This window comes from Salmo salar, chromosome 20 (assembly GCF_965601325.2).
Source record: "Salmo salar chromosome 20, fSalSal1, whole genome shotgun sequence".
Taxonomy (NCBI): Eukaryota; Metazoa; Chordata; class Actinopteri; order Salmoniformes; family Salmonidae; genus Salmo; species Salmo salar.
The window spans coordinates 60,185,622-60,208,175 of record NC_138310.1 but is presented as its reverse complement, the minus strand read 5'-3'; the positions used below and the strand labels follow the sequence as shown (position 1 = coordinate 60,208,175).

The 22,554-nt window shown below is 43.0% G+C and overlaps 1 protein-coding gene across 4 annotated transcripts in view; it reads left to right on the top strand.

Moving 5' to 3' along the window:
* Window positions 1-21,536, top strand: part of LOC106581008 (periostin) — a 39,353-nt gene extending 17,817 nt beyond the window's left edge. Inside the window, exons 4-22 of one of the 4 annotated variants that reach the window (XM_082966613.1) lie at window positions 144-301; window positions 555-719; window positions 1,019-1,165; window positions 1,388-1,529; window positions 4,537-4,749; window positions 5,094-5,228; window positions 7,607-7,755; window positions 8,462-8,598; window positions 9,257-9,387; window positions 9,687-9,817; window positions 12,956-13,058; window positions 15,542-15,609; window positions 16,038-16,083; window positions 16,209-16,241; window positions 19,495-19,628; window positions 19,786-19,882; window positions 20,230-20,292; window positions 20,521-20,559; window positions 20,764-21,536. In XM_082966613.1, coding sequence (XP_082822739.1) covers window positions 144-301; window positions 555-719; window positions 1,019-1,165; window positions 1,388-1,529; window positions 4,537-4,749; window positions 5,094-5,228; window positions 7,607-7,755; window positions 8,462-8,598; window positions 9,257-9,387; window positions 9,687-9,817; window positions 12,956-13,058; window positions 15,542-15,609; window positions 16,038-16,083; window positions 16,209-16,241; window positions 19,495-19,628; window positions 19,786-19,882; window positions 20,230-20,292; window positions 20,521-20,559; window positions 20,764-20,807 — 2,135 coding nt within the window. In that variant the 3' untranslated portion in view covers window positions 20,808-21,536. Of the gene's footprint in view, window positions 1-143; window positions 302-554; window positions 720-1,018; window positions 1,166-1,387; window positions 1,530-4,536; window positions 4,750-5,093; window positions 5,229-7,606; window positions 7,756-8,461; window positions 8,599-9,256; window positions 9,388-9,686; window positions 9,818-12,955; window positions 13,059-15,541; window positions 15,610-16,037; window positions 16,084-16,208; window positions 16,254-19,494; window positions 19,668-19,785; window positions 19,883-20,229; window positions 20,293-20,520; window positions 20,560-20,763 lie in introns of all 4 variants that reach the window. The other 3 variants (XM_014162658.3, XM_082966612.1, XM_014162657.3) reach the window with 3 other exon arrangements.
* The last annotated feature ends 1,018 nt before the right edge of the window (window positions 21,537-22,554 follow it).

The following is a 22,554-nucleotide window of genomic DNA, read 5'->3' as shown; positions in this document are numbered from 1 at the left end:
CACTCTATTCCATATGTACTGCAACACTTTAGGGCTCTAATCAAAAGTAGTAGACTATATAAGGTATAGGATGCCATTTGGGATCACTCCTGGTATGTAGGGTGATGTAGTCCTTATGGTACCTTCTCTTCCCTGTTCCACAGTGGCCCCTATAGACAATGTGTATGGTACCTTGGGCCTGGTCAAGGCCATCTCCACCCAGGAATACTCTCACATCTCCAAGCTGAGGGAGGAGATAGAGGGATCTGGGTCGTACACCTTCTTCGCTCCCAGCAACGATGCCTGGGACTTGTTAGATGGGGTACGTTAGGATAAGTGTCATCTCTTACAGCTGGAAAATTCCAGGTACCTGGAAAAATGAACCCACCAGCGATAGTAGTAACTATTCCAAAACCAAAACCATTCAGTGCTTGTAATGTGACCATTTAAAAGAGCTACAACATAAATCACCAGAATGTATGGTTTGACCTGAACCCTACAGCCAGTTGCTGTCATCACGTTATGTGAAGTATTTATGTTATCTTAAGCCTTTTTATTCGGCATTTCTTCAACAGGAAGTGCGTAGTGCGTTGGTGAGCAACGTGAACATTGAGCTGTACAACGCCCTGCACTACCACATGGCTAACAAACGCCTGCAGACCAAAGACCTGAAGAACGGCCTGGTGGTCGACTCCATGTACAACGACCTGGGACTCTACATCAACCACTACTCCAACGGGGTGAGCATCCCACTAGACCTACACAACATCATCTTCTGCATCTCAAATGGCACCCTACTCCACATGCAGTGCACTAATTTGACCAGCGCCCATGGAATGTATTGGAAATCCAATAGTTTTCATGCCATGAGATAGGAAAGTTGACATCATGGAGAGCTAAGGCTTTATTGTGTGCAGGTAGTTGTTGAAGGGTGTGTTGTGTGAACATTGGAGAGTTACGGACGGTATGCTGTTGTGTGTTGTGTGCAGATACTAACTGTGCTGTGCATGTCCTATGCGGTGTGTTATTATGTATGAAGATCGTGACGGTGAACTGTGCCAGGATTATCCATGGCAACCAGGTTGCCACCAACGGAGTGGTGCACGTCATCGACCGTGTCATCACTGCCGTGGGCAACACCATTCAGGATGTCATTGAGGTTGACGATGACCTCACCACTCTCAATGTAAGTTTTATTTTCTTCTGTTCTCCTCTCTTCTTTCTCCATTTCCATTCCTGTCACTTTCTTTCCTACCTTTCCTTTCCTACCTTTTTCTTCTATATCCTTCTCCTCTTGTCTCCTTTCCCCTTCTCGTCTTTTTGTTTTCATTCTATTCGATTTACACAGGGTGACACACAGTATTAATGGAGGATATGATGAAGGATATGATGTGTTCTATCACTACAGGATGTGGCCCTGGCCTCAGGCCTGCTGGACAAGCTGGGACAGCCAGGCCAGTACACCCTGTTTGCCCCCACCAACGATGCCTTCGCCAAGCTGGACTCAGATGTGCTGCAACGACTGATGGGTGACAAGGGTGTCCTCCAAGGTAAACCAAACCGCTGGGCTAGGCTTCAACGCTCTATCACCTCTCTGGAATGTCTTCTATGAATACAGAAAGCAGCTCCCAGGAGAGTACTTTAAAGCAGAGGGGAGACATATAGACTTTATATAAATCTCCAAACTCAGGCCATATCCGTGTTTAATGAGATAAAAGTGCAGGAAAAGTAACTCAATGGTTCCCACTCGCTATGTTTGCAGGGCTGAGTAACCGCAGAGTTTTTACATGTAAGCGCTTTTTCCTACTCTAAACAGATGGAGCCGAGTAGTTAGATTCTGAGCTGTGGATTTTGAATTTTCAGACAGTTGGCAAACTAAGCGTTCACCACAGTTGTGTGAGTGAGTAATGAAAAATAAAAGAGCTCTAGTTTCAGATGATGGGCTACGAAATAATGGCTATTCAGACATAAACCTTCATATGGTGAAGCTTTTTCATAATTTGACACATTAAAGAGCTAAACATTTACTGTCACTCTATAATTTATGTCTGGGTGGCACACAATAATAAAACACTCTCACTTGTTCCAAAACATTTCCAAAGAGGTATCGTTCATACGGTTCTAAACACCACAGGGCAGGAAGCAGGAAGCACCCCGCTCTGCCTGTGTCCCAAAGGCTGTGCACCCTATTCCCCACTTCGTTCATACAGCTATGGTAGTGCAGTAGTGCACTATTAATGGGGTACCATTTTAGGACACACCCCAGTCAGGGGGTTGGGACTGGAAAGGTTCAGAAGGTTCAGAGCATTAGGAGGGTTGGCAGCGGTGTGATGATCCCTAATATTAGTCCTAGGACTTCCCTGAGCTATGAGATCACACCACTTCACACACAGTCGAACCGAGTCAAACAAGGCAGTAAAACAGTCATGAATCTCCCTGCACTCAATAGTCTCCCGACACCAGAACCATGAGATCTAAGGTCTCCAGGTCTCCTGAATTTCATAGGTTGTGTCCCAAATGGAACTCGATTCCCTATTTAGCGCACTTCTTTTGACCAGGGCCCATAGGGATCTTAACCCTAATTGCTCCTGTAAGTTGCTCTGGATAAGAGTGTCTACTAAATGACTAAAATGTAAATGTAGAACAGCCTGAATTCTTCGGCATTGAAAAGTTGCTCAATTGGTATCAAGAGACCTAACGTGTGCCAGGAAAAAATTCTCTACGCCACTAGTCTGTATCGTTGACACCAGCCAGGATGGGGCCATGGGTCAAGCTGCTTACACCAAATCCTGAATCAGCATGATGCAACATGAACTGGGATTCGTAGCACCAGGCAATGTTTTCCACTCCTCAATTGTCCAGTGTTGGTGATCATGTGCCCACTGGAGCTGCTTCTTCTTGTTTTTAGCTTATAGGACTGGAACCCAGTGTGGTCGTCTGCTGCAATAGCCTATCGATGACAAGGACCGTCGGTGACATGGAGATGCCGTTCTTCACACCACTGTTGTACTGCGCTGTTATTTGCCTGTTTGTCGCACCATGCTCGGTAAACCCTAGACCGTTTCTGAGATACTGGAACTGGCATGCCTGGCACCGATGATTGTACCATGCTCAAAGTCGCTTAGGTCACTAGTTTTGCCCATTCTAATGTTCATGTGAACAGTAACTGAATGTCTCAATGCCTGTCTGCCTGCTTTATATAGCAAGCCGTGGCCACATGACTCATTTTTCTATTGCAAGTCTTTACATCTTTTACCTCTAGCTAAGGTGTTTCGTGCATGAAGAAGGATTTTTTTGTTAGGTTATTATATTTTGAGATAAAAATGGCTACATTGGACCTTTAATGGATAATAGGGTGCCATTTGGCACGGAACCTGTGATTCATTCGCTATTCTGAAGCCATGCTGGAAATGACATAATTCTAGCAGCCAACTGGCCTACTCTCATGTTCATGTTCAAATCTCAGTCAAATTCATCCAGACATGTAATACAAGCCATAATACTAGGTAGCCATGGATTTGCTCCTACAATCCGATACGGTGCCAGAGCTTATGAAAGTATAAAAACCTATGCCAATATTCTCAAAGTTCTTTATAGTCCTAATAAAAAGTGTGTGTGTTGGGGGGTTTAGACCAAATGGAGGACCCCATTGTGAGTGTCTCCCCTTTCCACAGTGGGGTCATATTAGTTTGAAGCCCAAACTGTTCAGATGCTACAGACAGAAGTTGGCACATCAGTATTACCAACTGCAGACAAGTCCTTGTAGGAAGCTTTCGTGAGTAAGTAAGTAGCCTGGCACAAGCGAGCTGGAACAGCTCATAGGGCAGGAGCCAATCTCCTGATTCTGTAGCGTGAGGCAGCTTGATGTACAAGTACATCCCCTGGACAGGATGCTTGTCTATCACAGGGCTTTAGCCCCAATCTATCTCCTTAACGCTGAGTGACAAGGGGAGATGCCCTCAGGTCCCAGTTTTACAGTCTTTGTTATGACTCAGCCAGGGATTAAACTCACAATCTTCCAATTTCAGGGCAGACACTCTAACCACAAGGCCACTGAGTTGACATTGTCGTGAGAAGATCAATTTTTGGCATGTCTCATGGTCTGACAAACACCACTGTAGCTTGGCTAACTTCCATCGCAGATGCGGAAGGCCAACATAGGAGGATGTGGTGGATTGAGACGCAGCCCATGCAAAAAAACGCGATCCTAAACTGACTGATTTTGATGGGGATTATTTTATTATGTTACTAAGGATAGAAAGTATGCATTGCTAGTACAGTATATTAATTCAAATGTTCTCAGGATGCTGGGCCAGTCATGTCCGTAATGTAGTAAACCAAATAAAAAAAAATGCTGTTAATCAATAACGGTATATATAGAAGTATCTGAGTCTGTGGGTCCGATTGACACTTTTATCCTCTCCTCTCCTCTCCTCTCCTCTCCTCTCCTCTCCTCTCCTCTCCTCTCCTCTCCTCTCCTCTCCTCTCCTCTCCTCTCCTCTCCTCTCCTCTCCTCTCCTCTCCTCTCCTCTCCTCTCCTCTATCCTCTCCCTCCAGCCCTGCTGAACTTCCACATGCTGAACTCTGTCCAGTGTTCAGAGGGCATCATGTCCGGCCAGACCTTTGAGACCGTGGAGGGCCACAACATTGAGATTGGCTGTGACGGGGAAAGCCTGACGGTCAACGGCATCAAGATGGTGCTGAAGAAAGACATTGTCACCACCAACGGAGTCATCCACCTCATTGACGAGGTCCTCATGCCTGACTCAGGTTAGCTCTCGGCCCACCTAATAATAATGCATGTAATTTGTATAGTGCTTTCATTACAGAGCTGTAACACACATCTCAGAATATGCATGTGTTTGTGTTTTTGCATTTGTTTGTTGAAATGTAAACGGAATGAACTGTTTCACGAAATACACAACACCTTTATTTGGAGCTCTCTTTGCTGTTACACTAGTATACAACTCAACCATACACATAGGAAAATAGATGGAAACAATGACACAATGACGCCAAGACTAAGATTAAATCTGAAAACTCTGAATAAGTGTAGAAGTGTTGATCTTTCAGTGGTAGAGAAGCTTTTAATGGTGTTGTCTGTGTCCTCTAAGCTAAGCAGGTGATGGAGCTGCTCACCCCTTCCCAGTCCACCTTCAGTGATATGGTGTCAGAGCTGGGTCTGTCTGCAGCCATGGAAGCCAAGGCAGAATACACACTACTGGCCCCGCTTAATTCTGTCTTCACTGGTGAGTAACACACCACTGGCCCCGCTCAATTCTGTCTTCCCTGGTGAGTATACATTATGGCCCGGCTCAATTCTGTCTTCCCTGGTGAGTACACATTATGGCCCGGCTCAATTCTGTCTTCCCTGGTGAGTACACATTATGGCCCGGCTCAATTCTGTCTTCACTGGTGAGTACACATCATGGCCAAGCTCAATTCTGTCTTCCCTGGTGAGTACACATCATGGCCAAGCTCAATTCTGTCTTTCCTGGTGAGTACACATCATGGCCAAGCTCAATTCTGTCTTCACTGGTGAGTACACATTATGGCCCGGCTCAATTCTGTCTTCCCTGGTGAGTACACATTATGGCCCGGCTCAATTCTGTCTTCCCTGGTGAGTACACATTATGGCCCGGGCTCAATTCTGTCTTCCCTGGTGATTACACATTATGGCCCGGCTCAATTCTGTCTTCCCTGGTGAGTACACATTATGGCCCGGCTCAATTCTGTTGTCACTGTGAGTACACATTATGGCCCGGCTCAATTCTGTTGTCACTGTGAGTACACATTATGGCCCGGCTCAATTCTGTCTTCACTGGTGAGTACACATCATGGCCAAGCTCAATTCTGTCTTCCCTGGTGAGTACACATCATGGCCAAGCTCAATTCTGTCTTCCCTGGTGAGTACACATCATGGCCCAGCTCAATTCTGTCTTCACTGGTGAGTACACATCATGGCCCGGCTCAATTCTGTCTGTAACACTTCTCTCGTTCCCTTAAACACTCTTGAACATCCTGAACTGACATCCTATCTCTCTCTGTCTCTCCCTTTTTCTCTCTCTAGCTCCTCTCTCTGTCCCCCTATTCCTCTCTCTAGCTCCTCTCTCTTTCCCCCTCTTCCTCTCTCTAACTCCTCTCTCTGTCCCCCTCTTTCTCTCTAGCTCCTCTCTCTGTCCCCCTCTTTCTCTCTAGCTCCTCTCTCTGTCCCCCTCTTCCTCTCTAGCTCCTCTCTCTGCCCCCTCTTCCTCTCTCTAGCTCCTCTCTCTGCCCCCTCTTCCTCTCTCTAGCTCATCTCTCTGTCCCCCTCTTCCTCTCTCTAGCTCCTCTCTCTGTCCCCCTCTTCCTCTCTCTAGCTCCTCTCTCTTTCCCCCTCTTCCTCTCTCTAACTCCTCTCTCTGTCCCCCTCTTTCTCTCTAGCTCCTCTCTCTGTCCCCCTCTTCCTCTCTAACTCCTCTCTCTGCCCCCTCTTCCTCTCTAGCTCCTCTCTCTGCCCCCTCTTCCTCTCTCTAGCTCCTCTCTCTGCCCCCTCTTCCTCTCTCTAGCTCATCTCTCTGTCCCCCTCTTCCTCTCTCTAGCTCCTCTCTCTGTCCCCCTCTTCCTCTCTCTAGCTCCTCTCTCTTTCCCCCTCTTCCTCTCTCTAACTCCTCTCTCTGTCCCCCTCTTTCTCTCTAGCTCCTCTCTCTGTCCCCCTCTTCCTCTCTCTAGCTCCTCTGTCACTACTTTATCACTCCTCTCCTTTCTGTTTCTCTCCTCTCAACAGGTGGGTAATGCACACTGAGCTCCAAACTGTGACTTAGTCTTGCTGTCATGCTGACTCACTAGTAAGCTTCATATACTAGACTTACTATATACGGGTCACCTGAGGGAAGAGTGCTGGAGCTTTATGCCATAATCCAGCATTTGTAACGCACATGTGATTGAACCAAAGTATAATAATCACCAGTATGATAGACTAGTCTGCTGCACACTGCAGGAAAGAAAATAATCCCCCAGGGTGGAAAAGCTGTGTTACTGCGTTGAGCTCGTAAATTCCCCCACTAAATTGTTCTCTGATTTAGACCCTACATAATTTGTCCATTTTCGACATAAAGTACAGTGTGGAACAGCTCTGTATCTCAGACAGCCCAGCAGCTGTTAAAAGTTCCTCTGTTAATAGAGCCATAGTTTCCTTTCTGGAGGAGGTAGCTCTTCTTCCACAGGACATCAGTATAGTCGGTATGACAACCCCAGGGTAATGCAGACTGGAACAGTCACTGGCTTTGTCCCAAATGGGACCCTATTCCCTATATAGTGCATTACTTTTGACCAGAGCCCTATGGGAATAAGGAAATAAGGAGCCATTTGGGACACAGACACAGTTACAATGTGGCTGATTAATCTGATTTCCTGGAAAATAAGGTTGACATTTTACAATGACTGACTAGACCACCAGACTGCAACATTAGACTATATTATGAATCATATGACAATCCTTTTTTTATCGTCTACGTCCTGGGAAAACCTTGTATCTCCATTTTTGCAGAATTGGGGATAGTTTCTAAAAAGTTATTGTTTACAAACATATTTAATGTCATATTTTGATCTCTTACAATGTATCTATATGAAATATATTGTCTTCCAGATGAGGTGATGGCCATTGACCAGAGCTTTCTGAAGATGATTCTGGAGAACCACATCCTGAAGGAGAAGATCACTCTGGGACAGCTGTACAATGGACAGCGCCTGGAGACCATTGCCGGGAAATTCCTCAGAGTCTTCATCTACCGCACAGTGAGTTTGTGTGTGTCTGTCTGTCTGTCTGTCTGTCTGTCTGTCTGTCTGTCTGTCTGTCTGTCTGTCTGTCTGTCTGTCTGTCTGTCTGTCTGTCTGTCTGTCTGTCTGTCTGTCTGTCTGTCTGTCTGTCTGTCTGTCTGTCTGTCTGTCTGTCTGTCTGTCTGTCTGTCTGTCTGTCTGTCTGTCTGTCTGTCTGTCTGTCTGTCTGTCTGTCTGTCTGAGTTTGTGTGAGTACACGACTGTGTGTGTGTATGTGGATGTGTGTGTGTGCGTGCATCTCTTGTTTCTGAACAGCTGGTCGAACACAATGGCCATACAACACATATCCATTTCACTGGGCTATCCATCTACTGGACTGACTAAGAGGCTGTTAATTCAGTAGCTAGCAGACTGTTCAATTCCATGCCTTATAAAGAGCCACTTCAGCAGATGTTCCAACTCATATTTCAGTTTTAAATATGCTCAAAACAGAAGTTAGGTGACTGGAGAAACCATTAGCCTAGCTAGCTAACTATCTGGCTAGCTAACTAGTTAGTTGCTTATGCTAGCATACCAAAATGCCCAAATATGTAATCATTTTACTAGAATTAGGATATTAGGACTAGAGTTTTTAGGATAAAACCCAGAAAAACAGTTTTCAACAAAAAGTAGAGTTTTCACTAAAGTGGTTCTTTAACCTGTTCTGTGTCCTGTCTGTCTGTAGGCGGTGTGCATAGAGAACTCCTGTCTGGTGCGCGGCAGCAAGGAGGGCAGTAACGGAGCCCTCCACCTGATGAAGACTCTGATGAAGCCAGCTGAGACCACCATGTTCCAGCTCCTCACTAACAACGGAAGATTCAAGTGAGCTGCTTGGGCACATATAGACTGTGTGCTTTTGCCTGGTCCCAGATCCGTATGTGCTTCAGCAAATGAAATAGTCAGAGAAGTTAGGTCAAGCTCATACAGATCTGAGACCAGACTAGTGGAAGGATTTTAATCAAGGGACAGACAAAGATTGTTCTGATTTTGCAGCCAATTCACGAATATACTGTATATTAAACAGTGTTGGACAACCTTGTCTCACCCCCTACTCGAGAAAGGATTTCTTTAGCTAACCCAATAGCCAGAGAGTCAGAGAGAGTTCACAAGTCAGACAGAGTTCAATCAAATTCATACAGACCTGGGAGCAAGCTGGGAAAACAGTTTATACAGACATGTGGGCCAACTTCTTTCTAAATCATGTACACCTCTTGTAAGTTATCTTATTTTCTAAATAATACAAAGGATCTCATCACTGAAGAGGATCCTGTTCTATAGGTCAATCAGTTTGTACATTGTCAAGCCGGCGGTCACGTGTGTTGGCGAGGTAGAGAACCCTGGTCAAGCCCAGTCAGAGATGAGTTTAGAGACAGCGCTATATGCTAAGCTATCACACTGGCACACCGGTTATACAGTATATACCCTCAGTGGTTGTCATGAGTGGCAGGTAACTGTTTCCTTAATGTTGTTTTGGTTGCAGGATCTTCCTGTCACTGATGGAGACGGCTGGTCTGACTGACCTGCTCAGACAGGAAGGAGAATACACTCTGTTTGCTCCCAGTGATGAGGCCTTCGCTGGCGTCAGAGAGAGCGACCTGGCTCTGCTCAGAGGTTGGTTCGTCTCTCTCTCCGTCTCTCTCAGTCACTCTCTCCATCCTTTTCTCCATCCTTCTTAGTCTGTCTCAGTCTCTCTAAAAAAAAATCCTAGCCAGAGGTTTTTCTTGTCAGGCCACATCATGATGGTCAGGAAAAACTGCTGACCTTAACCATAACTACCATAGCTACCATAGCTACCATAGCTACTAGCTTTCCCCTAAAGGTTGTAATGTCAAAGGAACATCCATAAGACTTAGAGTTTGTGGTTGTATGTACTGTAGTCTTCCATCTAAAGTCCTGTCTGTCCTGACCAGGTAATATGAACGCCCTGCGTACCATCCTCCTCTACCACTTCAGTAACGGAGTGTTCATCGGTGGAGGTCTGGAGACTGGGGTGACCAACCTCCTCAAGTCTCTGCAGGGCAATAACCTCCGAGTGCTGCATGTGAGTCCAAATCTCTCAACATTCAACAAGGCTGTATATATAAGAAATCATGGCATTTTCCAATGTATGTGTGTATGAAAAGCCGGAAAAAAAGCTATTATCAGACAGATCCTGATGAGATTGTACAATGTTTTTACAGTGAATCAAGAGCCTCTCCTCCAGATCCACTCAGTATTACTAACATCCGCAATCCTTTGTCATCAACAATGTAAACCAACGTTCAAACTAGGAATTATGACTAACTATTACTTCTTCAAAAACGTATATATAACAGTTGAACATGGAAAAAGAGGACGTCTGAAATAACCGTCATCTGATGAGTAAGAAACCAGAACCGTATTTGTTGGATTAACTTCCCGGGAGACAACTTCCCAAACATAATTCAGCACGCTGACAAGATTTAGGATTTCACAAAGGCTTGCATTGACCTTTGATATTTACTGTTTTAACCTTGGGTTAATTTTATACTTAGCTTTTAAGTTTGATTACAGCAATGTCCTTAGGGTCATATTCTAAGATCATTAAAAAAAATCCACCATAAAGCCATGTGAGGTCCCTAGATGTTTGTAGTGCAGACTATTCATGATTTAGTTTAGATTACATTTTACTTCCAACAACAGACATTCCATTGCTACCAATTACTTCACACTGGAAGAAGTTAAGCTACACTAAAGATACCCTTAAAAATATATAGTTCCCTTAACTACAGTTACTTTGAAAAAGTACTTCACTATATCCAAATTACTTTGTGATAAATGATCATACAGTATGTAAATCTGAAATGTCGTAGACTACAAACTGCAAGAACATATCACTTTGGGGTCAAATGTCAACAGCATGTTTAATTTAGCCTATTAAAAACAAAAACAATGGTTCAAGTGAGAATTAGGCAGGTCTGATGCCGAAAAGGAAATAAAATTCTTGCCATATTTTATTTTATTTTTGCAAAGAAAAGTGTAGTTCTAGTAGTTAGCTATACCGCTACATGGCAGAAAAATGATTAACTGATTAATTTAAAACTAGCACCAAGTTATTGAAAAATTTACACTACCGTTCAAAGTTTGGGGTCACTTAGAAATGTCCTTGTTTTTGAAAGAAAAGCACATTTTTTGTCCATTAAAATAACATCAAATTGATCAGAAATACAGTGTATACATTGTTAATGTTGTAAATGACTATTGTAGCAGGAAATGGCAGATTTTTTATGGAATATCTACATAGCCGTACAGAGGCCCATTATCAGTAACCATCACTCCTGTGTTCCAATGGCACGTTGTGTTAGCTAATCCAACTTCTATAATCAAGTCTACCACTGTAGTTTCGTCTGCAAACTTGATGATTGAGTTGGAGGCGTGCATGGCCACACAGTCATGGGTGAACAGGGAGTACAGCAGAGGGCTGAGAATGCACCCTTGTGGGGCCCCAATGTTGAGGATCAGCGGGGTGGAGATGTTGTTTCCTACCCTCACCACCTGGGGGCGGCCCGTCAGAAAGTCCAGGACGCAGTTGCATAGGGCGGGATCGAGACCCAGGGTCTCGAGCTTAATGACGAGTTTGGAGGGTACTGTGGTGTTAAATGCTGAGCTGTAGTCGATGAACAGCATTCTTACATAGGTATTCCTCTTGTCCAGATGGGTTAGGGCAGTGTGCAGTGTGATTGCGATTGCGTTGTCTGTGGACCTATTGGGGCGTTCAGCAAATTCGAGTGGGTCTAGGGTGTCAGGTAGGGTGGAGGTGATATGATCCTTGACTAGTCTCTCAAAGCACTTCATGATGACGGAAGTGAGTTCTATGGGGCGATAGTCGTTTAGCTCAGTTACCTTAGCTTTCTTGGGAACAGGAACAATGGTGGCCCTCTTGAAGCATGTGGGAACAGCAGGCTGGGATAGGGATTGATTGAATATGTCCGTAAACACACCAGCCAGCTGGTTTGCACATGCTCTGAGGACGCGGCTAGGGATGCCATCTGGGCCAGCTGCCTTGCGAGGGTTAACACGTTTAAATGTTTTACTCACGTTGGCTGCGGTGAAGGAGAGCCCACAGGATTTGGTAGCGGGCTGTGTCGGTGGCACTGTATTGTCCTCAAAGCGAGCAAAGAAGTTGTTTAGTTTGTCTGGGAGCAAGACATCGGGGTCCGCGACGGGGCTGGTTTTCTTTTTGTAGTCCGTGATTGACTGTAGACCCTGCCACATACCTCTCGTGTCTGAGCCATTGAATTACGACTCTACTTTGTCTCTATACTGATGCTTAGCTTGTTTGATTGCCTTGCGGAGGGAATAGCTACACTTTGTATTCGGTCATGTTTCCGGTCGCCTTGCCCTGATTAAAAGCAGTGGTTAGCGCTTTCAGTTTTGTTGCCATCAATCCACGGTTTCTGGTTGGCGAAGGTTTTAATAGTCGCCGTGGGTACAACATCCCTGATACACTTGCTAATAAACTCGCTCACTGAATCAGCGTATACATCAATGTTGTTGTCCGACGCTATCCGGAACATATCCCAGTCCACGTGATCGAAGCAATCTTGAAGTGTGGAATCAGATTGGTCGGACCAGCGTTGAACAGATCTGAGAACGGGCGTTTCCTGTTTCAGTTTCTGTCTGTAGGCTGGGAGCAACAAAATGGAGTCGTGGTCAGATTTGCTGAAAGGAGGGCGAGAGAGGGCTTTGTATGTGTCGCGGAAGTTAAAGTCACAATGATCCAGAATTTTGCCAGCCCGTGTCGCGCATTCGATATGCTGATAACATTTAGGGAGCCTTGTTTTCAGATTAGCCTTGTTAAAATCCCCAGCTACAATAAATGCAGCCTCGGGATATATGGTTTCCAGTTTACATAGAGTCAAATGAAGTTCTTTCAGGGCCGTCGATGTGTCTCCTTGGGGGGGATATACACGACTGTGATTATAATCGAAGAGAATTCTCTTGGTTGATAATGCGGTCGTAAGGAATTCTAGGTCAGGTGAACAAAAGGACTTGAGTTCCTGTATGTTATGATCACACCACAACACCACGACTGTAGCAAATGTTCTGTATATAATGTCATCAATGCCAACCTAATGGAGAAACATATGGTGCATTACCAGCTTGTACTCATCATCTCATCAGTGTTTGGATCTTAATCCTCTCTACTCCTCTCCTCCAGGCTAACAACACAATCAGAGTGAACACTATCGAGGTCCCTGAACACGATATCATGGCCACTAACGGAGTCATTCACTTTGTCAAAACCCTCCTCTACCCTGGTGGTAAGACTGACTCAAACCTCTCTGACTGCCATCTCCTCTGTTGGAGAAACTGATTATACCGTGCAGTGAATCATTTATTGATATATTACATATATTTGGCAGTGCTGAATAGATCAGTATGTCTAACACCCTGTGCTGTGCTGTATTTATGCTAATGTAGGTATGTAGAGGTAACTGCCAAAATAAAGGACACGCCAACAAAAAGTGTCTTAATAGGGACAACACAAGCCCGAACATGGTTTTATGCTCATCAAATCATTCAGTGATCACTCGTGCCTTGTGGATGGGGCCTTTGCCATCCTATGGGCGTATAGCCATGGTGGCCAAAATAATGGCCTGCCCTGCATTTTTATGCATGACCCTAAGCATGATGGTTTGTTAATTGCTTAATTAACTCAGGAACCACACCTGTGTGGAGCACCTGCTTTCAATATACCTTGTATTTACTCTAGTGTTTCCAATTATTTTTGCAGTAACCTTTAGTATAAAGTGTTACCAGTATGTATCACACCCTGTACTGTGCTGTGCTGTATGTACCCTAGTATAAAGTGTTACCAGTATGTCTAACACCCTGTACTGTGCTGTACTGTATGAACCCTAGTATAAAGTGTTACCAGTGTGTCTAACACCATGTGCTGTACTGTATGAACCCTAGTATAAAGGGTTACCAGTATGTCTAACACCCTGTACTGTGCTGTATGAACCCTAGTATAAAGTGTTACCAGTATGTCTAACACCCTGTACTGTGCTGTATGAACCCTAGTATAAAGTGTTACCAGTATGTCCAACACCCTGTACTGTGCTGTATGAACCCTAGTATAAAGTGTTACCAGTATGTCTAACACCTTGTACTGTGCTGTATGAACCCTAGTATAAAGTGTTACCAGTATGTCTAACACCCTGTACTGTACTGTATGAACCCTAGTATAAAGTGTTACCAGTATGTCTAACACCCTGTACTGTGCTGTATGAACCCTAGTATAAAGTGTTACCACTATGTCTAACACCCTGTACTGTACTGTGCTGTATGAACCCTAGTATAAAGTGTTACCAGTATGTCTAACACCCTGTACTGTACTGTATGAACCCTAGTATAAAGTGTTACCAGTATGTCCAACACCCTGTACTGTGCTCTATGTACCCTAGTATAAAGTGTTACCAGTATGTCTAACACCCTGTACTGTACTGTATGAACCCTAGTATAAAGTGTTACCACTATGTCTAACACCCTGTACTGTACTGTATGAACCCTAGTATAAAGTGTTACCAGTATGTCTAACACCCTGTACTGTACTGTATGAACCCTAGTATAAAGTGTTACCAGTATGTCTAACACCCTGTACTGTACTGTATGAACCCTAGTATAAAGTGTTACCACTATGTCTAACACCCTGTACTGTGCTGTATGAACCCTAGTATAAAGGGTTACCACTATGTCTAACACCCTGTACTGTGCTGTGCTGTATGAACCCTAGTATAAAGTGTTACCAATATGTCTAACACCCTGTACTGTGCTGTGCTGTATGAACCCTAGTATAAAGTGTTACCAGTATGTCTAACACCATGTGCTGTACTGTATGAACCCTAGTATAAAGTGTTACCACTATGTCTAACACCCTGTACTGTGCTGTACTGTATGAACCCTAGTATAAAGTGTTACCAGTATGTCTAACACCCTGTACTGTGCTGTATGAACCCTAGTATAAAGTGTTACCAGTATGTCTAACACCCTGTACTGTACTGTGCTGTATGAACCCTAGTATAAAGTGTTACCGGTATGTCTAACACCCTGTACTGTACTGTATGAACCCTAGTATAAAGTGTTACCAGTATGTCCAACACCCTGTACTGTGCTCTATGTACCCTAGTATAAAGTGTTACCAGTATGTCTAACACCCTGTACTGTACTGTACTGTATGTACCCTAGTATAAAGTGTTACCAGTATGTCTAACACCCTGTACTGTACTGTGCTGTATGAACCCTAGTATAAAGTGTTACCAGTATGTTTAACACCCTGTACTGTACTGTACTGTATGTATCCTAGTATAAAGTGTTACCAGTATGTCTAACACCCTGTACTGTGCTGTACTGTATGAACCCTAGTATAAAGTGTTACCAGTATGTCTAACACCCTGTACTGTACTGTATGTACCCTAGTATAAAGTGTTACCAGTATGTCTAACACCCTGTTCTGTACTGTATGAACCCTAGTCTAAAGTGTTACCAGTATGTTTAACACCCTGTACTGTACTGTATGAACCCTAGTATAAAGTGTTACCAGTATGTCTAACACCCTGTACTGTACTGTATGTACCCTAGTATAAAGTGTTACCAGTATGTCTAACACCCTGTACTGTACTGTATGAACCCTAGTATAAAGTGTTACCAGTATGTCTAACACCCTATACTGTACTGTGTTGTATGTACCTTAGTGTAAAGTGCTGCCAGTATGTCTAACACCCTGTACTCTAATGTCTTGTAGAGCTGCCTGCTGGAAACTCTGACCTGCTTGGGCTGCTGAGAAGACTCATCAAGTACATGGAGATCAAGGTACTGTACCAGGCCACACCCACATAAAGGAACAGACCACACCCATATAATGAACCAGGACGATAGGCCACATCCACATGACTATCGTGCCACAGCATTACTTACAGTACTGAACAAGGCTAGACAGGTTATTATGATTAGGAAAATGACTACGATGCCAGAGAATCCTGAGCTAACAAGATGAGATTAACATCTAAGTGTTTGTTACAAAATGACCTTAAGATGACAAGACGCCATGTAAAGCCTTGAACAAATACAGTACCTACCACATAATAGAGGCAGATATGTCTCCTGCCTTCACAAATCCCAAGCAGTGCATCTGAAGGTTCATTGTTGCCCTCTGCATTGGACTTGAGCAGAACGATGTGTACACAGACCTACAATAATATGGTTTACAGCCTCTAATCCTTCTTTCCATTCATTCACAGTTCGTGTCAGGATACAGCTATAAGGAAATCCCCCTCACATTCTTGAGTGAGTTAAACTATATCTGTCCATTTCTTAGATGTCCGCTGTACCTTTTTGCATTGCAACTACATTTATTTGTAACTGTGTTGTTGTCCAGTGACTAACTGCTGTGTGTCTTCTGTTTCCTCTAGAGAGGATGATCGTCACACGCGTCATTGAGTCAGGTTACAGGATCAGTTAAAGGATCAAAGCAACATTCTTCATGCATAAATCTTAGCTTTGTGTAGTATGCTGAGTGTACAAAACATTAAGAACACCTTCCTAATATTGAGTTGCACCCCCTTTTTCCCTCAGAACAGCCTCAATTCGTAAGCGCATGAACTCAACAAGGTGTCGAAAACGTTCAACAGGGATGCTGGCCCATGGTGACTCCAATGCTTCCCTCAGTTATATCAAGTTGGCTGGATGTCCTTTGGCTGGTGGACCATTCTTGATACATATGGGAAACTGTTGAGCGTGAAAAACCCAGCAACATTGCAGTTCTTGACACACTCAAACTGGTGCGCCTGGCACCTACTACTATATCATATTTTGTCTTGCCCATTCACCATCTGAATGGCACACATACACAATCCATATCTCAATTGCCTCAAGGCTTAAAAATGCTTCTTTAACTTGTCTCCTCCCCTTCATCTACACTGATTGAAGTGGATTTAACAAGTGACATCATTAAGGGATCATAGATTTCACCTGGATTCACCAGGTTAGTCTATGTAATGTTTTGTACACTCAGTGTATATCATTTGAAATTATATTTCCCATTTAGTCTTGGAAAGACTTGAAGACATTGTGCTACAAGAGTTGATAGAATAGTTGGCACAGTTCAGATAGGGAGGATCTCGGCCTTCAATGAGATTCATGACCCACGTCCAAGAGGAAAAACCATTATGGCTGTTCAGATAATTACCGTACAGACAGCAACAAGATAGTAGCAGACACCTGGAAAGGTTTTATCTGTTCTGGGCAAAATAACCGTTCTTTATTGGGCTTAATCCTGACCTTTGATTTGTGTGGTTAATTCCTGACGTCAAAGAGAAATATGGACAGAAGTTCAAGTTACTGTTTATACAATTATCTCCAGTCAAGATTCTGAAAGAGATATATTACCGGTCAAAAGGTTTAGAACACCTACTCGTTCAAGGGTTTTTCTTAGTTTTTTACTACTTTCTACATTGTAGAATAATAATGAAGACATCAAAACTATGAAATAACACATATGGAATAATGTAGTAACCAAAAAAATGTTCAACAAATCTAAATATATTTTACATTTGAGATTCTTCAAATAGCCACCCTTTGCATTGATGACAGCTTTGCACACTCTTGGCATTCTCTCAACCAGCTTCACCTGGAATGTTTTTCCAACAGTCTTGAAGGAGTTCCCACATATGCTGAGCACTTGTTGGCTGCTTTTCCTTCACTCTGCGGCCCGACTCATCCCAAACCATCTCAATTTGGTTGAGGTCGGGGGATTGTGGAGGCCAAGTCATCTGATGCAGCACTCCATCACTCTCCTTCTTGGTCAAATAGCCCTTACATAGCCTGTAGGTGTGTTGGGTCATTGTCCTGTTGAAAAACAAATGATAGTCCCATTAAGCCCAAACCAGATGGGATGGCATATCGCTGTAGAATGCTGTGGTAGCCATGTTCGTTAAGTGTGCCTTGAATTCTAAATAAATCACTGACAGTGTCACCAGCAAAGCACCCCCAGACCATAACACCTCCTCCCCCATGCTTTACGGTGGGAAATACACATGTGGAGATCATCCGTTCACCTACTCTGCGTCTCACATAGACACGGCGGTTGGAAACAAAAATCTCCTATTTGGACTCATCAGACCAAAAGACAAATTTCCACCGATCTAATGTCCATTGCTTGTGTTTCTTGGCCCAAGCAAGTCTCTTCTTCTTAATGTTGTCCTTTAGTAGTGGTTTCTTTGCAGCAATTTGACCATGAAGGCCTGATTCACGCAGTCTCCTCTGAACAGTTGATGATGAGATGTGTCTTTTCCTTGAACTCTGTGCTGCATTTATTTGGGCTGCAATTTCTGAGGCAGCAGACGTAACTCTGGGTCTTCCATTCCTGTGGCGGTCCTCATGAGAGCCAGTTTCATCATAGATGGTTTTTGCGACTGCATTTGAAGAAACGATCAAAGTTCTCTAAATTTTCCGTATTGACTGTCGTTTCTCTTTGCTTATTTGAGCTGTTTTTGCCATAATATGGACTTGGTATTTTACCAAATAGGGTTATCTTCTGTATACCCCCCTACCTTGTCACAACGCAACTGATTGGCTCAAATGCATTAAGAAGGAAAGAAATTCCACAAATTAACTCTTAAGAAGGCACTATCATGACACAAGGCGAGACCCAGATGCAGACACAGAAGGCAGATGGTTAAAGTCTTACAATATTTATTCATCCAATAGGGTAAGGCAAAAGAATGGTCGTGGACAGGCAAAAGATCAAAACCAGATCAGAGTCCAGGAGGTACAGAGTGGCAGAAAGGCTCGTGGTCAAGGCAGGCAGAATGGTCAGGCAGGCGGGTACAGAGTCCAGAACAAGCAAGGGTCAAAACCGGGAGGACTAGAAAAAGGAGAATAGCAAAAGCAGGAGTACGGGAAAAACCACTGGTTAACTTGAAACATACAAGACGAACTGACACAGAGAGACAGGAAACACAGGGATAAATACAATGGGTAAAATCAGCGACACCTGGAGGGGGTGGAGACAATCACAGGGACAGGTGAAACAGATTAGGGCGTGACAGGCACACCTGTAAATTGAAATGCATTCCAGGTGACTACCTCATGAAGCTGGTTGAGAGAATGCAAAGAGTGTGCAATGCTGTCATCAAGGCAAAGGGTGGCTACTTTGAAGAATCTCAAATATAAAATATATTTTGATTTGTTTAACACTTTTTTGGTTACTACATGATTTCATATGTATTATTTCATAGTTTTGATGTCTTCACCATTATTCTACAGTGTAGAAAATAGTAAAAACAAGGAAAAACCCTTGAATGAGTAGGTGTTCTAAAACGTTTGACCGGTAGTGTAGTTGCAATTCTAAGGGGAAAACTGGTGTCTTGGAGAAAGCCTTTACCTTGAAAGTATCCGCAAAGCACATGTCCACAATTCCTTTGATTATATAAAATATTCCAGTCATATGAATCCTTTTAGAGTCTGTGAAATGTTGCCATTCAGTCTAATTTGATAAAACCTATAAACTGTAATCTCTATTAATCAAGGAGTAGAGGAACCACTGACACACTACATGTTTGTGGAGTCTAGAGTTTCTAAGTTCATTCGGACCTTCAGATCTTACTAGTGTGCCCTTAAACTTCATGTTCTTCAATGACACTTTTGTTGTTGTTTATTCCAGTTGTTAAACTTATTGTCCTCTCTCTCTTTCTAAAGTTCCTGATGTGACCCATGTGACTAGGGTTATCGAAAGAGAACCTACCATCACCAAGGTGACAAGGGTGATTGAGGGAGAGCCTACCATCACCAAGGTGACAAGGGTGATTGAGGGAGAGCCTACCATCACCAAGGTGACAAGGGTGATTGAGGGAGAGCCTACCATCACCAAGGTAAAACCAATGTAACAACCCATGTTTCAACCATTGCACCCACCCATGTACCCACCAAATCACTTTGAGCAATCGGGAAAAGCGTTACATAAATCTAATACATGATTATGATTATTAGGTGACCAGAGTCATTGAAGGTGAGCCACAGTTCACCAAGGTCACTCGAGTCATCGAGGGAGAGCCCATGGTCACCAAAGTTACCAGAGTGGTCTCAGGTACGTACCTCACAGACACACATGTCTTTATTGACTCTTGTCAATGAGGTCTGAAGAATTCTGGGTACATAGTAACATCTAGTAAAATAAATGTATTGTAGGCTACAGTATGCTATGCCTGTTTTGGTCTGTAGTTGCTATATAGTGTATTTATGCACTACATGAAACAAAGAAGGGTGTGTTTGGTTTGCTGAGGTGAGACACAGGTCTGCAGATGTGAGTGTTTTGTACTGAATCCCCTCTACTGTACGTCACCCCCCTCATGACTCCTACAGCTGCCCCTCTGTGAAAACATTATGTTTCTATGTGAAGACTGATGTAGTGTTTCATTATGATGTTATCCACAGGTCCTCAGTACTCGGCCAGCAGCAGTGGCTCCAGCATTGGTATCGCCAACATCCCACAGAAAGGTCAGTAACATCACCCCTCTGGTCATAGAAAGATAACTTAATATAGAGGAAATAATGCAATGTTTCATTTCAAATTACGTATATGCATCTCACTGGGTGGACATGTGACAGGTTATGTTAGAATCTGGGTTTAGCAGATAGTGTGAAGCAGAGACTGACAAACAGGATTCAAACTAACTGTCACATTTCCACCCTGTGATATTTGGCGTCGTAAATTTGTCTTTACAGTGGGAAACCCAAGACCAGTAACTAGCAGGAGAATTCCAGGTAGAACATGATTCCTTGATAACATAACATAATGTTAGACCGTGTTGGAGGGATTCAAATGATTGGTAATATCATCCTATGAGGAGCTGTGATTGCGACCATATACATAGAATGACCAAGAACATTGACTTGAATTCCATTCTAGGAACTTTATTTCTATGATTTTGAGTGTAATGATGATCTTTCTGTTGTCTCTGTTCCTAGCTGGTCCCAGAAGGAGTGTCAGACCAAAGGAACAAAGAGCATGAACATGGACAGACCAGGTGACTGAAGATGCACCAGCAACCAGAGAGGAACAACAGAGATAATGTCAATGAACGGTCTCCCATACAAGCGCTTCACTCCAAATGACGTGTGTGTAGACATACAGAACTTGAACTTAGTGAGACCAGTAAAGCTATTTGCCAAACAAAACACAAATCATTGGTGCATGTATCTAAAGATAACTAAAAGCCATCAATATATGTAAATAGTGTACACATATTTGTGGGTTTTGGGGGTATATTAGAGATTAAAGATTAGAAGCTAGCCAGGGGTAGCAAAATAATCTTTAAAACCAAGCTATTGGAAGCCTTGACCATTGGTTGAGGTGATACAACAGGATTTTTGGGAAGTTTTAGTAATTTTTGGGAACTTTTTTAATTTACCTTTGCATAATATCAAGTTTGTGGTGCTCACATAAAAATAAATAAAATACAAATGTGATTGCTATTTTCTGACTGTAACTTAATTTCTGCAAATGTTTATTTTTCTACCAGATGTAATTTCAGCTCTGATCTGACTTGAATGTCACAGTAGTGTGTTTGCTTACTCTTTCTGCCTTTCTGTCTGACTGTCTGTTATTCTACCTAGCTAAACATTCAGATATTGATCTTGTCTTTGCTTTTAGATGTTTCAAATGTGCAACATTCTGGCAAACTTAACTTTTCACATACTGTATTCTCTCAATAGCTTTTTCAATAAAGTATATTCTTGGATATGAAGTGTATCATTCACCAGGAGGAAAACCTTAGTTGGAAAACTTTTTAGTAGTTCATCGCTATAAGGAATTAAAGTCAAGTTACATTTTAGAATCACATTTACTCAATTTGCAGAGAAGATGTATGATAACCAAATCTAATTTGTGCCAGTGTACTGGTCCCTGCCTACTTAATGAATTCCATTTTCTTAGTATAACACTAGTTGTTTGAGGGAAAAGGGATTGTCTGTTTTTTAGATCTCCTAAAATCTATAAAAGAGTCAGACAATGCTAGAATTGTTACACTTTAACCTAGCTCCCTCTAAAGAGAAACTCATAAAGTGAGAATGAAGTCAAATCTAAAGCAAATGTGAAATATCAGAGTGTGAATTATACCGTGACATTCAGGTGTCTCTATTCTTTTGACTGGACCGCCTGTGTACACGCGCTTGCGCATACATTAAAAAAAGACATGTAAATGTCATTTAACAGTATTTTTTATTTATTACCTTTTAATTTGGCATGAACACAACCAATCATGATGTTTTCAACTTATTGTCAAACAAATCACTGTGCACTGTTTGGATGCTGGAACTGTTTTGGAGTGGACGAACATGCGCAGGTAACCTACTTTTTGAATGGATTTGTTTGACAATAAGATGAAAACATCATGACTGGTTGTGGTCATGCCAAATTAAAAGTGAATAAATAAAAAATACCATTAAATGACGTCTTTACTATTAGGTCCATAAAATGTCATGGAAGTTTGTGCACACATAGGAGGTCCAGTCCAAAAAAATAGAGCCCCCCCCCCAAATGTCAGACTTTAAGGGTTAAGAGTTTAAGGGCATTCCCCAAAATTTGACTTTGCTGCATTTAGACATTTACAGTTTAGTCATTTAGCAGACGCTCTTATCCAGAGCAACTTACAGCAGTGAATGCATACATTTCATACATTATTATTATTTTTTTTTATGTTTCTGCGCTGGCCCCCTGTGGGAATCAAACCCACAACCCTGGCGTTGCAAACACCATGC